The 16,816-nt window shown below is 45.0% G+C and overlaps 1 protein-coding gene across 1 annotated transcript in view; it reads left to right on the plus strand.

Annotated features, from left to right (window-relative positions):
* The window catches only part of DCLK1 (doublecortin like kinase 1), a 352,660-nt gene that overhangs the window by 312,221 nt on the left and 23,623 nt on the right, over positions 1-16,816 (plus strand). The window contains exons 13-15 of the mRNA XM_055542366.1: positions 2,259-2,336; positions 2,731-2,827; positions 5,597-5,677. Coding sequence (XP_055398341.1) covers positions 2,259-2,336; positions 2,731-2,827; positions 5,597-5,677 — 256 coding nt within the window. The remainder of the gene's footprint in view (positions 1-2,258; positions 2,337-2,730; positions 2,828-5,596; positions 5,678-16,816) is intronic.

Consider the following 16,816-nt stretch of genomic DNA (forward strand, 5'->3'; position numbering starts at 1 on the left):
TTTGGCCTTTATTAAAGGTAGAACAGCCATTATTAACCCCTTAGTAAAAAATATTCAAATTAACAGAGAAACATAGAATGGTAATTAACTAGCTTTGGGAGATAAAAGAAACAGACATTGCTGTGTGGGGTGAGTACAGTCCCTTTGGTTACTTCTCCTAAGCTCTCCTTATTCTCCAGTTCCAGTCCTACTTTGGTCCATTTAGCAGCTCATGGACTATCTGTGCAGCACAAACACCCTCAGGCATCAGAAGGCTGCTGGGAGTTGGCTTGTTTCTGAGTGCAGCCAACACAGATTAAAGAAAATCTCTAGAATCAGGGGAGATAGTAGGATGGCCTAATGCTTACTAGCGACCTAGTACCATATGCCAGGTGCTAAACTCCTGTATTTAGTTCTTACTCTTCCAGTAGATGATATAATCCCCATTTTGCATATAAAAAACTCAGTCTCTGATGACTGATATAAGCTCATGACAGTAGCTGAGTCAGCATTTGAACTCCAGGTCTAGGTGGGCAAACGGCTCTTTCAGTAAGCCCCATTTCTTGCCGAGGATTACTGGCAGTGTTCTGAACGCTGGTCCTTAAACAGAAGTATGGGGAAGGGTGGGAGAGCAAGAAGAGACAGCCCTGCCACTTCTTCTCATGAGTGGCACCAGCCCACACCTAGCACTGTACATATATATTATCTTCCCCTGTGACGGCTGGAGGCCGTTTTTCTACTTGTACTGTAGATGTATAGACCGGAAAGGCAGAAATACAGAACAGATGAGAAGAGAAATCCCCAACGCAGGGTAATGAGGACTTTCTTATTCACCAGATTTGATTGGGAGCCACGTCTGTGGCCGCGCCTGACCTCCTCCGAGGCACCACCTCAGGCGATGCCCGGTGGGTGCTCTGATGGCCCACTGGGGAGGAGAGGTGTGGGGCAGAAGAATCTGGTTGGGTCCTGAAGACGTTGGTTGGAACTCAGCTGTGCCACTAATTGTGTGATCTTGAGCCAAGTTATTTACCCCTCTGAACTTAGGTTTTCTTTCTTATAAAGCAGGCAATCATACTTGTCCTGTACAAGTTACAGAGTTACTGGGAAAACAAAATCAGATAATGTATGCCAGTGCTTTATAGATTAGAGAATGTCTTATGTGTAATTATTATTTCTAAAATTTGGGAGCTAAATTGTCTCACGGGTCTGTCTCTGTCTTAAATCTTATATAACTAGACATAGAGAATGGACTTACAGACCCAAGGGGATAAGGGGAGGGTGGGACGAAATGGGAGATTAGAATTGACATATTAATATATACAGTGCTGCTGCTGCTGCTGCTAAGGCGCTTCAGTCGTGTCCGACTCTGCGACCCCATAGACGGCAGCCCACCAGGCTCCCCCCATCCCTGGGATTCTCCAGGCAAGAACACTGGAGTGGGGTGCCATTTCCTTCTCCAATGCATGAAAGTGAAAAGTGAAAGTGAAGTCGCTCAGTCGTGTCCGACTCTTAGCAACCCCATGGACTGCAGCCTACCAGGCTCCTCTGTCCATGGGATTTTCCAGGCAAGAGTACTGGAGTGGGGTGCCATTGCCTTCTCCAATGCATGAAAGTGAAAAGTGAAAGTGAAGTCGCTCAGTCGTGTCCGACTCTTAGCAACCCCATGGACTGCAGCCTACCAGGCTCCTCTGTCCATGGGATTTTCCAGGCAAGAGTACTGGAGTGGGGTGCCATTGCCTTCTCCGAATATATACACTACCATGTGTAAAACAGGTAAATAGTGGGAAACGGCCGTATAGCAAGGGAGCTCAGCTCAGTGCTCTGCGATGACCTAGATGTGGGATGGAGGCAAGGTGGGAGAGAGGTCCAAGAGGGAGGGAATATATGCATGCATACAACCAACTCACTTAATTGTATAGCAGAAACTAACACAACATTGTAAAGCAATTATACTCTTCATAAAAAATAATCAAAAACACAAACTTGATATGACTATAATAGGCATTGTTACTGAAACCGTTCACTTACTGATATTTAGACATGACCCTAGCGTTACTTTGATTTTTAATCATGTGCCTTAAATTGTCTCTTTTTTAATTATTATTCTTTTCTTGAATTTTGTTTAGCCAGTGGGTTGTAGTTTAGTGTTAGTTGTGGCTTTTTTTAAATTTTTGCTTGGTTTGCTGTTTGGTTTATGATAGCAGAACTATCCATTTTGCCATGCTCCGTAATTTGTCCTGGCCCGACTTTGCTAACGGTGGCGTCACTTACCTTTTCAGATATGGCCTCAAGGTGGACATCTGGGCGGCTGGCGTCATTACTTACATCCTGCTGTGTGGTTTCCCTCCGTTCCGTGGGTATGGGCAGTGATCCTTCATTCAGCACCCACAAGGCGTTTGTCCATTCTCTGAATGATCCATTCAGCCTCTGTGCATAAAGGAGCCTGTAGCAGGAAAAGAACGGAACGCTGTGTTAAAGAACTTAACTTTACTACCTTTTGCTTAATAAGGACTTGTTATTTTTTCCATGTTGTGCACGCTAGTTTACATGCCTTCCATAAATCTTTCTCATATAATTTAAGAACTCATTCTTTCTTAATTTGCCAAAACAGTTCCATACTGACATTTTGAATTGCTTAAAAACACAACGTTTTACACATTTACGGGGGAAGGAAGGCCTCCGATGCATAAGGATACCGTGAGTTGACATTTTCCTGTGTTTATTCCTTGTTATTGTCTTTCATCTAAACAGAAGCGGTGACGACCAGGAGGTGCTTTTTGATCAGATTTTGATGGGGCAAGTGGACTTCCCTTCTCCATACTGGGATAACGTTTCCGATTCTGCAAAGGTAGGTTTCGGCTTCCAGTGCCTTCCTCTTCCTTATAGTCTGTGTCTCTGTGGAGTTATTGATTCTGAATCATCCTGTGCCAAGAAACAAATGGTATGGTGAATATGCTCTCTGTATGCATGTTAGTCATAATTACTGGCCTTCGCAAGCGCTCACAGTCTTCAGGTCGTGCACCTCGTCAGGTGCCCTGCTTCCCTGGCCCATCACTCGCTGTGGCCACTCCGGTGGTACTGCTGCAGTACCCAGCTGTGCTCTGCCCACACCAGGCTGGAGCCCACCTCAGATTTCCATACAGGTTATTGTTTCACTTCTTTCAGGTCTTGGCTTGATGTCATCTTCTCAGTGACGCTTTCCCAGAACATCTTATTTCCAATTGCAGTTCTGAACCCCTGCCTGGCTGACATTATTGTCCTTTGCTTCGTATTCCTCTGTAACACCTCCACTGTTACCTCCATCTGGTCTACCGTCTAACTACCTGTCTGTATCTGTCTGCCTACCTAGATGTCTACCCGCTCCAGTATTCTTGGGCTTCCCTTGTGGCTCAGCTGGTAAAGAATCCACCTGCAATGCGGGAGACCTGGGTTCAATCCCTGAGTTGGGAAGATCCCCTGGAGAAGGGAAAGGCTACCCATTCCAATATTCTGGCTTGGAGAATTCCATGGACTCTATAGTCCATGGGGTAGCAAAGAGTCAGACAGGACTGAGCGACTTTCACTTTCACTACTTAGATATGCTGCTGCTGCTAAGTCGCTTCAGTTGTGTCCAACTCTGTGTGACCCCATGGACGGCAGCACACCAGGCTCCCCTGTCCCTGGGATTCTCCAGGCAAGAACACTGGAGTGGGTTGCCAGTTTCTTCTCCAATGCATGAATGTGAAAAGTGAAAGTGAAGTTGTTCAGTTGTGTCTGACTCCTAGCAACCCCATGGACTGCAGCCTACCAGGCTCGTCTGCCCATGGGATTTTCCAGGCAAGAGTACTGGAGTCGTGTGCCATTGCCTTCTCCAACCTAGATATAGATAGGTAGATATATCCTATTTATGGAGTTCATTTTCTAACTCTCCTCACTAGGATGTAAATTCCATCAAGACAAGGATTTTTGTCTGTTGTATTCATCACTATACCTCTGTGCCTAAATAGTGACATAACTGTTACTCAACGTATACTGAATGAATGGATAAAAGAATGAGGAAATTAAATGATCTGTTAGGCAGTCAAAGTGAAGGTGCTCAACATGAGTTAAAATGACCAAGAAAGACACCATGGGGAAGCTGTGGTGTAACTTGGACCTTGGAAGACAGCCAGGATTTAGAGGCAACGAGGAACAAAGCATATTGTTTTTGTCATTAAAACCTCTAAGAAAACTATGTAAATCTTACACAGAGACATTAGTAGACTCTGAGATTAAAAAAAGAAAACTTTTTAGTTCATTCTTCAAGTATATGTCTCCAAGCATTGACTTAAGTTTTTCTAAAACTGATGTTGGCAACTAATTATCTTTTGATTATTCAGTGTACCTGTTTTCTTCTTTGGCTGTATCCTGAGTGTAAGTTCAATTTTAAATCCGACTCCTTAGGCCTGGCCACTTCCATAGAAAATGGTGCACAGCGGGCCCAAATCGCTCATTTTCTTCAACTATCCAGGAATCTACCTCTGGGCATAGGAAAATGTGTGGAGTTGAGAAAAGTGTCCAAGAAGAGCCACAGAGGTGAAAGGAGACGGGATGATAGCGGCTGCAGAGGTGGGGGTGGAGAAGCTTTCGCCTGTGAGCAGGCTCTGTAGGAACGTGCGCAACTCCCAGTGCTGTCAGTCCGTAACTGGAGGGCAGAGGGCATCTCCTGCACCCCCTCGGCACCCTGCCAAGAGCATCACACACACAGTAGTCACTTTAGTTAAGTCCTGGCCCAAGTCAGAGAGTACAGGTCGAATCTGTACATCATTGGGAATAAATGATTCCCGCAGAGCAGCAGTACTCAGAGTCTGTGCAGGTGAGGGACCCGATAATACGTTATCTAGCCATTTTGTTGCATGGGAACTTCTAATCCAGAGGAGACAACTGTCTGACAGACTTCATCATTAAACCCCAAGCTGTGCTCTTCTGGTGCAAATAAATTTGAGCTCGTGGCAGAAATGCATTAATTTCAGAACCATTCAATAGTTGGTTTCTTAATGGTTCTATTTTACTTTTATTGATCGTTCTGGAAATTTGTGAATCATTTTTAACATATTTCCTCTGAATTCTTTGGCTGCTAAAGAACAGTTTCTATTTTACCAGCTAGCTGTTGGCAATTCCGTATGTCTTTACTCATTTCTTTCTTTCAAACCCAAATATGCTCTTGCAGTTAGGAGGAAAAAAACCCGTTTTTTCTTTGAGCTGGCAAAGTGAAAATTTAGTTAAGGGGTTTTTTAAATATGATTTCTATATTAAAGTAATTTAGGACTCTGTCTTTAAAGTGCAAAATGCTAGGCAAAGAAAGGAATATTAATTCCTTCACTTGTGTACTTTATTTCCTTCTACTAAAAACATTTTTATGAAATTGATTTTAAATATTTCATTTTATATTTTTCCCTCAACTACAAGGTGTATATTTTAAATTCCAAATATTCACCTTTCCTTTAAAAGGCGGCTACAGGTAAGTTGAGTTGATATATTTAAGGTTGAGCTTATACAAATGCTTTTCAAAGATAAAAGAGAACCTCTGCATTTGAAAACACGCCATTTTTTACTTTCAGTGTTAGACACAAACAGCATCAAATGTTTCTGTTCACAGGAGCTCATCACTATGATGCTGCTGGTGGATGTCGATCAGCGATTTTCTGCCGTGCAGGTCCTCGAACATCCCTGGGTTAACGTAAGTGACTCCCTCCCTGCCCTGTATTTACTCCTAAACCTCCCTTTGTCAAATCACAACTTTCCTAACGATGTTGCCTCCTGTTTCAAGTGTTGTGTTTGCGTCTGTCCCTCCCCCTCAAACATGCCAGCGCAGTTCTAGGATCTCAGCCTTGCTCCATGAGGGCCTCTGATGTATCTGTGCTGACATGTGTTCTCACGGGCCCGTGCACAAAGCATTTCATTTGATTCAGATGGGCCTGCCTTCCGTGGGGGTGGGGGGTGGGCTTGCACATGGTCGCCACCCCCCACCCTGCAACCTACATTCCGTGGTCCCGATTAGGACTGAGTCCATCAATAAGACAGAGCAGATTTCCTGAGTCAGTGCTGCTTTTGCATCGTTTCTAACCAAAAATGCCAGTGACCCAAGGGTCTCTGCACCAGCCCTGGGGTTCTCCAGTGCAGCACTTCTCAAACGAGCTTGTGCTCACAAGTCACCTGGGGGTCTTATTAAAATGCAGATGGTAATGTCGGAGATGTGACGCTCTCGATTTCTAAAAGCTCCCAGATGCTGCTGCTGCTGCTATTTGAGTACAAGAATCTGATGATATTTCTTTAGCTGTGAAAGAAGTCTCCAGAGTAGAGTCATTATTTTTTGATCCTCTCTCTCTTTCTAACTGATTGATATGGTTTGTTTTGAATCATCATAATAATAAATACTAACAGAGTGTTTAGCTTATAGTGTCTGCCCAGGACCATTTTAAGGATCTCACATAGATTAATTTACAACCCTGTGTGCGTGCTCAATCAGCTGTGTCCGACTCTTTGTGACCCCATGGACTGGAGCCCACCAGGCTCCTCTGCCCATGGAATTTTCCAAGCAAGAATACTGGAGTCGGGTACCATTACCTATTCCAATGGATCTTCCCGACCCAGGGATTGAACCTGCACCTCTTAACGTCTCCTGAATTGGCAGGCAGATTCTTCACCACTAGCACCATCTAACCCAGGGGCTGTTACAGCCCTTATTGACACGTGTGGAAGTCCATTCTTGGGTCTAATGATTCTTGCGGTCAGAACAGAAGACAGACATAGATTTGGATATAGATGCAGACACAGGCAGGTGTAACATCATCAGTTCATTGATACGAATTTTGCCAGCTGCCTTGAAGGATCTGGCTATAAAATGAAGGCAACAAAATGTTCCATTTCTCTGAATTACCACTCTGGTGATCGGTTGGGTGTGTTTTCCCAAGATAACTAATGACTGAGGGTGAGGTTATGATTGAAGGCACAGTGTTGAGACAGATTCTACCTGAGGTGGACAGGAGCTTGGGGTCTTGTTCATTTTCTGCCACTTGATGGCCATGGGCCTAGGTTCAGCACTTTACACATCTGAACCTGGTTTCTCCCACTCCACAAGGAGGGTTTTGTTTTTTTTTTCAATTGTATTTACTTATTCTTTTTCTTTTTCTTTTTTTTTTTTTTTGGTCTGTGCTGCGCTTTCCTTGCTGCACATGGGCTTTCTCTAATTGCGACAAGTGGAGGCTATACTCTCTGGTGGGTGGTACACAGGCTTCTCATTGCAGTGGTTTCTCTTGTTGTGGTGCACAGGCTTAGTTGCCCTGCAGCATGTGGCATCTTCCTGGACCAGGAAACAAACCCGTGTCCCCAGCATCGGCAGGTGGATTCTTAACCACTGGACCACCAAGAAAGTCCTGGGAGGCTTTATATCTATATGACTGGAGAATATATGGGAATGTGAGCTTGTGTGGGTATATGGCTAAGATTTGTTAACTGTTTGGACACAGCAGAGCTTCCCAACTGGTGTACAGATGTGTAAAGATGCATCCTCGCAGCCCTTGGTGGGGACAGTCTGGCAGAGTCCAGGAGCCGTCATCTCCAGCTTTACAACCTTGGCATTTACCCCCATGGTGCTAAGCAAAAGTTCTCCTTTTCCATGAAGCTGGAAAGGTTAGGAAGCACCTCATGCAAATCTAATAAGGAGCCTGCAAGATAGGCAGGGTAGGTTTTATTATGCCCATTTTACAAATGAAAAGACAGAGGCTACGAGGGATGACTTTTCCAAGTAGCTGGGCTTGTGACTGAAGCACGATTCGCAACCAGGCATCCTCACTCCAAGTCCTGCACCACCCTGCGTCTGCCCTCTCTCTGTCATACAAGAAAGCACTGTGAATGCGGCAGAGGAGCGCGTGTGTTAACAGTTGGTCACGCAAGGTCGCAGTCTTTCCGAAGTGGGTCATGGTGCCTCTCCCTTAGCCGTCCAGGGTGGAAGAGGCACAGGCCAGCTGCAGGCTCTCCTGGTGGCAGCAGTTGTTTGGGACTGATCTATGTGCTAATTAAAAGCCCATGGTCCTCAAACTGTCACCCTGCATGTTAGCACTGGAAACATTCAGAGTGTGACCACACAGAATACAGTGGAAAATCTGAATTTGAAACACCGCCTTGGAAGGCTCACAGAGAGCCGTGGAGGAAAGAGGTTCATAGGTTACAAACATCCATTTTAGATCTGAAATACATTTTCATCAGAGGACCACCGCCTGCCAGGCTGGCTCTCCAGGAGCTCAATCTGATAAAGCTTGGCAGTGGGAGAAGGGCCACCCCCGCCGGGCTCTGTGGGGAGGTTGGATGGAAGGCTTCCCGGAGGACAAGGAGTCAGACCTTCTTCTTGGAGGAGGCTGGGAAGAGACGTCAGGCAGCGCCAGCTGAGGCAGGATATGGATGTTTGCTCTAAGAGAATTTTGTGAATGGGAGCAAATTTGTCTTTGTGAATGGGAGGCACACGTGAGGTACCCGGGATGCTACTGGAAACAAAATAATCCCTCACCCTGATTGCAAAGCAAATGACCCTACATCAATATATTCCAACTCAGTTGGGTAGAGAAACAAAATTAAGACTTCCTGGGTGGCTCAGTGATAAAGAATCTGCCTGCCGGTACAGGGGACACAGGTTCCATCCCTCATCCAGGAGGATTCCACATGCCTTGGAGCAACTAAGCCCGGGCACCACAACTGCTGAGCTTGTGCTCTAGAGCCCGGGAGCTGCAACTCCTGAAGCCCGCTCGCCCTGGAGCCCGTGCTGCACAGGAGAAGCCGCTGTGATGAGAAGCCCGCACTCCACAGCTAGAGAGTGGCCCCTGCTTGCCGCAAGTAGAGAAAGCCCAGGCAGCAGTGAAGAATAATGAAAAATAAACATACAAATAAATAAAATTTTTTAAATAAAAGGAAGGATAACATTTAAGGCATTATCTAGGAGATTTAAAAAATTTAAATACCTTTTAATATAATTCTAACAGATTTTAAATTCTAACAGAAAATAGCAATTTTAGCAAAAAAACAAATGTGTAAAGTGACTGCTTAAGTTTTGAAATTATGTAGTAACTAGTCAAAAAACTGATTATTGTCTTTGTCTCAAAATAACAAATGAAAAAAATATGTATCCAAGTGTTCACAGCCAGCATTTAGTATTTGTTGGGGTCTCTGAGTACAATAAATGAACAACACCGATCAAAATAAATAAATTAGGAATGTAAAAGGAAGCCCAGTTAGCAAGACATTTTGCATTTGACCATCAAATTGTATCTGATCACCACAGCAGACGCCACCTAAGCGGGAGGCAGGGAGGGGTGGAGAATGTAATAATAATTGTAAGGAAGGAAGCCCTAAGGAAGTCGTCAGAAAGCTCTTCCCACATTCCCATTTGTCCTAATTTTCTCTATTGCTTTATGATGCCCTTTTCACCTGGCACACTTGGAACTGAAAAGGTAGTCTCTTATGAAACAGAGAGTAGAGCATGAGGGCAAGAGAACTGAAAAAAAATCTAGTCAACGAGAGTCACTTGTTTGAACGTTACTCAAGGTGCTTCCTCTAGGCTCCCATTATTCCTTACGCACTCTGGATGCTCCTTGGTGTCTGGACCTCTGCTCTGCTGTCAAAAGAGTTGTGAACGAGGCCTCTCAGTGGATGGTTCCCAGGAGCCAGAGGGATGAAGGCAGCAGCAGTGTGCAGCCAGGTGTCTGGGAGAGGGCTGCAGACCCCTGGAAGGAGCGCTGGCTGACCGTGGGTAACCTGGGGATGCTCATTTTACACCACCGTCCCCATAGCTCGGCTAGCAAAGAATCAGCCTGCAATGTGGGAGACCTAATCCCTGGGTTGGGAAGATCCCCTGGAGAAGGGAACGGCTACCCACTCCAGCTTTCTGGCCTGGTGAATTCCATGGACTGTCTAGTCCATGGGATTGCAAAGAGTCGGACACGACTGAGCGACTTTCACTTTCTTTCACCATATATGAAGGGCCTGAGCAGACAGTCTTAGGTGCTTGTACTCTGTAGGTACTTGGTAAATGTGTGGAGAATTTGAGTCTGAAGCAGGCAGTGACTCCATCATCTGTGACTACGTACTGATGAAATGCAAACTGTGATCAACACAGGCATATGAGAAACTGGATTAAGGACCAAACCCTTCATCCAAACAATGAGCCTGTTTGTGGGCTCTGAACTCCACATAGGTCATGTGATTATCAGCTTGTGGTGTTCTCCACTGTCGGAGCCTTCTCTTAACGTAGCTGCAAAATACCAACACTTACTGCCCTGGCTAAGATTATCTACCTTATTTCTCATCTAGTGGGGAACCATATGATTTAGGCACATATGAGAGTGGAATAGACAAAATTATATCTGGACCATTCCAGGGATTAGGAATAAGGTTGAGTCACTTTGTCTCCAAATGACAGTTTGTTGATAGAAAAATGCAGGTTCACTAAGCTTAAATGACAGTTCCACAGTGCTTTCTTGTTTGTAATTAGGATTAAATATATCAGCATTATATTTCAAATAGATTGTTGTTACTGGATTTTAAAAAAATCTTTATTGAATTTGTTAGAGTATTTCCCCTGTATTTTATGTTCAGTTTTATGGCCAAGAGGCATGTGAGATCTTAGCTCTCTAACCAGGGATCAAACCCACACCCCCTGCATGGGAAAGAGGGTGAATCCCTGGACCGCCAGGGAGGTCCCCTATTATTGGATTTTTATTTTCAAAGTTTTGATATCTTACCTCCTGTTATTCTCCTCATGCCATAGGTGAAGGTCCATCTCAGTGCTACAAATCCACAAATCTGTGTTCTACTTTCAACTCTTTTCCTGATGATGATACTGAGGCTCAAAGAAATCTTTAGCACAAAGCTTAGTAGGTCGATAGGATGCGGTCTGATGCCTGGGTTTTGCCTCTAGAGATTCCGATACTGATCCTCACTGGCCTGGACATCAGGAATTTTAAAGGCTGCTAGGTGACTATAATGTGGGGCTTCCCTGGTGGTTCAGTGGTAAAGAATCCGCCTACAGTGCAGGAGATGCAGGTTCCATCCCTGCGTGGGGAAGATCCCTTGGAGAAGGAAATGGCAACACACTCCAGTGTTCTTGCCTAGGAAATTCTAAGGACAGAGAAGCCTGGCCGGCTATAGTCCATAGGGTTGCAAAAGAGTTGGACACAACTTAGCAACTAAACAACAACAACAAATTATAATGTGAATCCAAGATAGAGAACCTCTCGTCTAGAGCAAAGAGCAGGTTTAAATAAGTCAAGGATAGTTACCTAGTCGATGCAAGACTTCCTATCCCCCTCCTGGCCTTTAAATCCTTACCTCTTTTTTTTCACCTACCTATTCTTTTGAAAAGATAACTACCTTGCCAAGATATTCAAAAAGAAAAAAAAAAAAAAAGAGGAAGGAGAAAAAAACAAGAACCTAGATAATACGTTTTTTCTTCTGTGCTCATAAAATTCAGCACTACCCATACAAAGATAAATAGGCATTCATCTAATTGTTGCTAGAAATTAAGAGAATCCCCAATGATACTGTAATAATAAATAAAACCACCTGTCTGTATTTGTAAGTTGTAAATGAGGACATGGAATTCCACTTTCCGTTTGGGCAGCTTACCCTCTCCTTCCTCCAAGATAGATATTAATTTAAATCACATTTTCTCCCCAAGAGCAGTGTGAACTGTGGATACAGAGGGCTGAGACAAGGGCGTCAGAATCCAGAGATGTCGTGCAGCTGGGAATGGTTAAGAGTTGAGGGCTGTGAAATGGACCCAGTATTTGGAGAGTGCGCTAATGGACTTGGGATTGTTTAAAACCGAGTCAGGATATTCTGGTAGTGAACCACTCCAGATTGCCACGCTTCTCATAAATTTACAGGTATTATTAATAATAGAGTCTGGCAGTGAGTAGACCAAGAACCAGATCCATGATTCAAAAACAAAACCCCATGAAGGAAGGAAGGTTTCTAAAGCACGACCCCTGGAATGGTTTCCCTCGGAGAGAGAGGAATTTACTTCACTGAATGACTTCACGACTGAGCCCCACACCCCTTCAGGCAGCTCCTCCCCAACATCCGCTCGAGGAATGGAGAGCAGGAGGCTAGGTCTCCTGCAGACAGCTGGGAGAGTTCATTTTCCATTTTGCAAACTAATTTTGTTCTTGTCAGTTGCAATGCTCTGCCAAGTAGTGGACGGGAATTTCTAAATCAAAAACCACTAACCCCAAACCACAACCAGCCCGTGTCAAACTTCAGAAACTACTCCTGGAGACTACATACCAGAACGTATGGTAATAATACTGTAACTATTCGGAGCATACTGCCAGGCTTGTCACGTTTGGGAAAATTCATAGCACATTTTTGGCACATCATCTATTCAGGATAATGGCGATGAAGATATATATATTTAAAAAATGTATGTTTTTAATGGCCCTATTTATTCTACTGATGCAAGATAGTAAGTTAGCTAAATCTCCATCATCAATCTGGATGCCTCAGGTACAGATTTAGGGCTCTGCAAAGCCAGTTGCTTGTCTTTTAATCCAATTATGCTCAAAGCCTTCAAAATTGATACAGAGACTGCAGACTTTTTAGTTGTGTGTGTGTTACCTTCTCTAGCAGAGTCACCTTATTTCATTGGGGAAAAAAAAAACAACCCTGAAATGTTTTAAGATTTATGAAGTCAGAAGCATCCCTGACAGCTTGTAAGGTTGTTTCACTACCTTCATTGCTTCAGCATGAACTCGTAACCCAAGGGAAGCTGAAACCTTCAGCAGAATTTAAAGCTGGAGGCCTGAACCCCCAGGCCCCAACATCTGAAAGAGTTGCCAGGAGTCTGACAGGGGATTAGGACCAGGACAGAGCTGGGAAATGATCACGAAGCCCGCTGTGTGCATGGTGAGAGAGTCAGCTCTGAGCTGGAAAACGGGCAGGTTAAAAAAAAAAGAAGCAGCCAGGTAAAGAGAAGTTTCTGGCCAAGATGGCAGTGGTGGGGAGGTGAGGAGATGAGACTGCGGTAAGGCTGATTCTCCCTCGGGAAGTTGAGTAGAGGCTGCCCCTTGAGTCCCTGCTAGCTGTTTCCTTCACGTTTGCAGGAACCTGTCACAGGCCCACACTGTGACCCGGGGCACCTTCCTGTCACCCAGGATCAGCTAGGCCTTCCAGCACTGCCTGTTCCACAGATGTTTCGAGAGCTCAAGGGATCACCTCCCCACATCTCAGCTGAGTGGATGCCCAGTGTCCCTAGACATAGGAGTTTCAGTTTCTAACTACATTCCTCTGGGCCCCCGGAAGTGCTCAGCATCCTGTTTACTGACCTCCATCCAAATTGTTCTCAACCTCCACTGAGCCCTGTCCACACGTCCTCTGGTGTCTTCAGCCCCTGATGCAATCCTCCTTACCTTCAGACTGCTTTCATCATGGAAAAGCTGACTCACTGAGCCTTCCATTTAACAACTCTGGACCTCTGTCTGGAGCTAACACCCTCGATGCCCTTGAATGCCCTTGACAATGCAATGCAGTGTGATGGGAAGACGACAGAGTTCCAACCTGGGTCAGGCTTGAGTCCGCCAGTTTCTAGCCCTGTGACCTTGAGCAAAATTTTAACCTTTCAGAGCCTCAGTTTGCTCATCTTCAAAATGGGGTTAACAGTGCGCAGTGTAGAAGGTAGTCTGGGGACCAAGCAGATCCCAGATGTAAAGAGTTAGCACGGGGCCAGGCAATGGTTATCTCTTGTCATCTTCCTGCCTTTCTCTTTTAACTCTGCTCCCCTCCTTGCCCCTTTCTCTCCTTACTGTTTTATAATCTAGTGCTGTGCTTAGTCCCTCAGTTGTGTCCAACTCTTTGCACCCCCATGGACTATAGCCCACCAGGCTCCTCTGTCCATGGGGATTCTCCTGGCAAGAATACTGGAGTGGGTTGCCATGCCCTCCTCCAGGGGATCTTCCCAACTCAGGGATCAAACCCAGGTCTCCCACATTGCAGGCGGATTCTTTATTGTCTGAGCCACCAGGGAAGCCCAAGAATACTGGAGTGGATAGCCTATCTCTTCTCCAGGGGATCTTCCCAACCTAGGCTTCAAATCAGGGTCTCCTGCATTGCAGGAGGATTCCTTACCAGCTGAGCTACCAGAGAAGCTCATTTTATCATCTGAAGCTCATACAAATGGCGTTGCTTTACATAGCCTGGAGCTCTGTTAAGAGATGACTGGAGGGACTTCCCTGGTGGTCCAGTGGTTAAGACTTCACCTTCCAATGCAGGGGTTGTGGGTTCAATCCCTGGTTGGGGAGATAAGATCTCACATGTCTTGGGCCGAAAACCCAAAACGTAAAACAGATGCAATACTGTAACCAAATTCAATAAAGATTTTAAAGATGATCCACATTTAAAAAAATCTTAAAAAGGCAATGGCAATCCACTCCAGTACTCTTGCCTTGAAACTCCCATGGACGGAGGAGCCTGGTAGGCTGCAATTCATGGGGTCACTAAGGGTTGGACACGACTGAGCGACTTCACTTTCACCTTTCACTTTCATGCATTGGAGAAGGAAATGGCAACCCACTCCGGTGTTCTTGCCTGGAGAATCCCAGGGACAGGGGAGCCTGGTGGGCTGCCGTCTATGGGGTCGCACAGAGCTGGACATGACTAAACTGACTTAGCAGCAGCAGCAGCACCCATATAATTTGGGAAGTGACACCTAGTGAGGCACCACTCTATCTTGCTTCCTCTTTCCCTTCAGGCAGAACCTCAGATTACACCAGAGATAAGACACTTGTAAGACTTTCAGTAGACACATCATTTCATCTCGTCAAATGTTTAAATCCTTCTCAGATTCTAACTTAGATTCCAAGGCTATTGTTCCATTAACCAAAAAAGAAAAACTGTTTTCCATGCATCACTGAGTTTGCTCTTGTGTTTAAAAGTCTAGACCCTCTAATCCTAGTTCTCTGGGATTGTCCTCCAGCTTCTCTTTCTTTTTTTTTTTTTTCCAGCTTCTCTTTCACTTGTTGAGTTGGGAAGTGAATAAAGGGAGGGTGGTCCTTCACGCATGGGCCCCTCTTAAAGAACACTGCTTTACTCCCACTGAGACCAAGGCTTCCAACTCCAGATCTTCTGGGCCTCACCCTTGACCAGTCCTCCCCTGCTCTTCCAACTTTCTCGCTGTCTCTCTTCCACGGAAACTCTTAACTAGAGGGAGGATGGTTGACTAATTGTTTGGCAAACATGCCTTGTGGCTTCCCACTCAGGCCCATCTCTGCACCAACATCGCCCCGCCGCACACACACCTGTCAGGACACTCCTACCAGCAGGGACCTAGTGGGGTCCTGGATTCCTTGTGAAGTCGGTGCTCACTGAAAACTCATCCTCTCTCCCCGAAACTCCTTTGGTGTTTCTCGCTGAGCCACATTGCTACACTGCCTGCTAATAGCTCTTTTCTTACCTTACTGGCCTGTTTTACTGTCTGACACGGTGTGTGACCTCTGTCTCCCAGTTAGCCCGGGAGGGTCTGGCAGATGGCAATGCTATCTTTTCCCCACCTGACCACCCCCAGCACAGCCCTGCACAGAGTAGGTACTGCTCATGACACTGTTGCCATTCAGGTATCATCCCACCTTTACTCCAGTCGACCTTCACTTCATATCTCTTTCCACAATACAGAATTTAAAAAATTTTTTGAATTCACTCTGCATCATTGGAAAGCCCCCTTTGTCTAGATTTGGTTTCAGATGTGACTTAATAAGCAGGATAAGTGTTCCTTCTCCTAGCCATTAATAAAGCAGCAGAAGAAGAGCATAAATTGAGCATCCACTGTGTGCAGGGTGCTGAGCCAAGACTTGCACTGAAGATTACAGAAAACATGAAAGATGTGGTACAAGAGGGCAAAGATTCAGTTATACATAAACTTATCTGTGTGTGTATATACACACACTCACAGACACACAAACAAGGTCACGCAACACCAAAGAGAATCCAAATAGTGCAAATATATATAATGAAAAAGCATTAGGAGTTTATGGAAGAACTATTGTAATGAATGGTGCTTAACAGATGGGAAACATTTTGGAACAGGTGATTAGGACCCAAATTTTGAAGAAAGAGCAGGACCACAGGGTCCATAAGAGCAAAGCCCGTGCCTGTTTTTGGTCACTATTATTTCTCCATCACTTACTGTAGTGCCCAGCCCATTGCAGGCATGCAGTTACTATTAGCTTAATAAACAAATAGCTGAATGCTGAAAAAAGGAGTAAATCCCATGTGGAGGGACCAGGGAGCAAGCTTGCTGTGCTTGGAAAGCAGCAAACTTATTTTCCTGGGTAGAGCCAAGAAATTCCATGCAAAATTATGGAGAGGAAGTAGGGAAGGAAAATGATGAATGATGCTGAAGTCTTGCCAGGAGTTTTGGTTTAAATAGATAGCAACAATTGTATATTCATTCATTTATCCCACAAATATTTACTAAGCATCTACTATGAGCCAAAGTACATGCTAAGACCTGGGGATTCTATAGTGCACAAAACACACTTTCTGTCTTCAAGGATCGTGCAGTCTCTTCGGCATGCACTAGTAAACGGTGGCACATAATTTTGACCCTGGTTCTTATTATTCCAACAGTAGTTAGCAAAGGAGAGAAATCAGTCCAATCTTCATTGTAAATGGCTCCGGCAGAGAGCAGAAGCCTTAGTTCAAGTGAGCTCCAGTGTGGAGTATGTCATGACAACAGATGAATTGAGGGCAGCAAGAAGGATTAAAAACTTAAGGAAGGGGGCTTCCCTGGTGGCTCAGTGGTAAAGAATCCGCCTGCCAGTGCAGGAGACACAAGTTC

Source organism: Bubalus kerabau, chromosome 12, assembly GCF_029407905.1.
Source record: "Bubalus kerabau isolate K-KA32 ecotype Philippines breed swamp buffalo chromosome 12, PCC_UOA_SB_1v2, whole genome shotgun sequence".
NCBI lineage: Eukaryota > Metazoa > Chordata > Mammalia > Artiodactyla > Bovidae > Bubalus > Bubalus kerabau.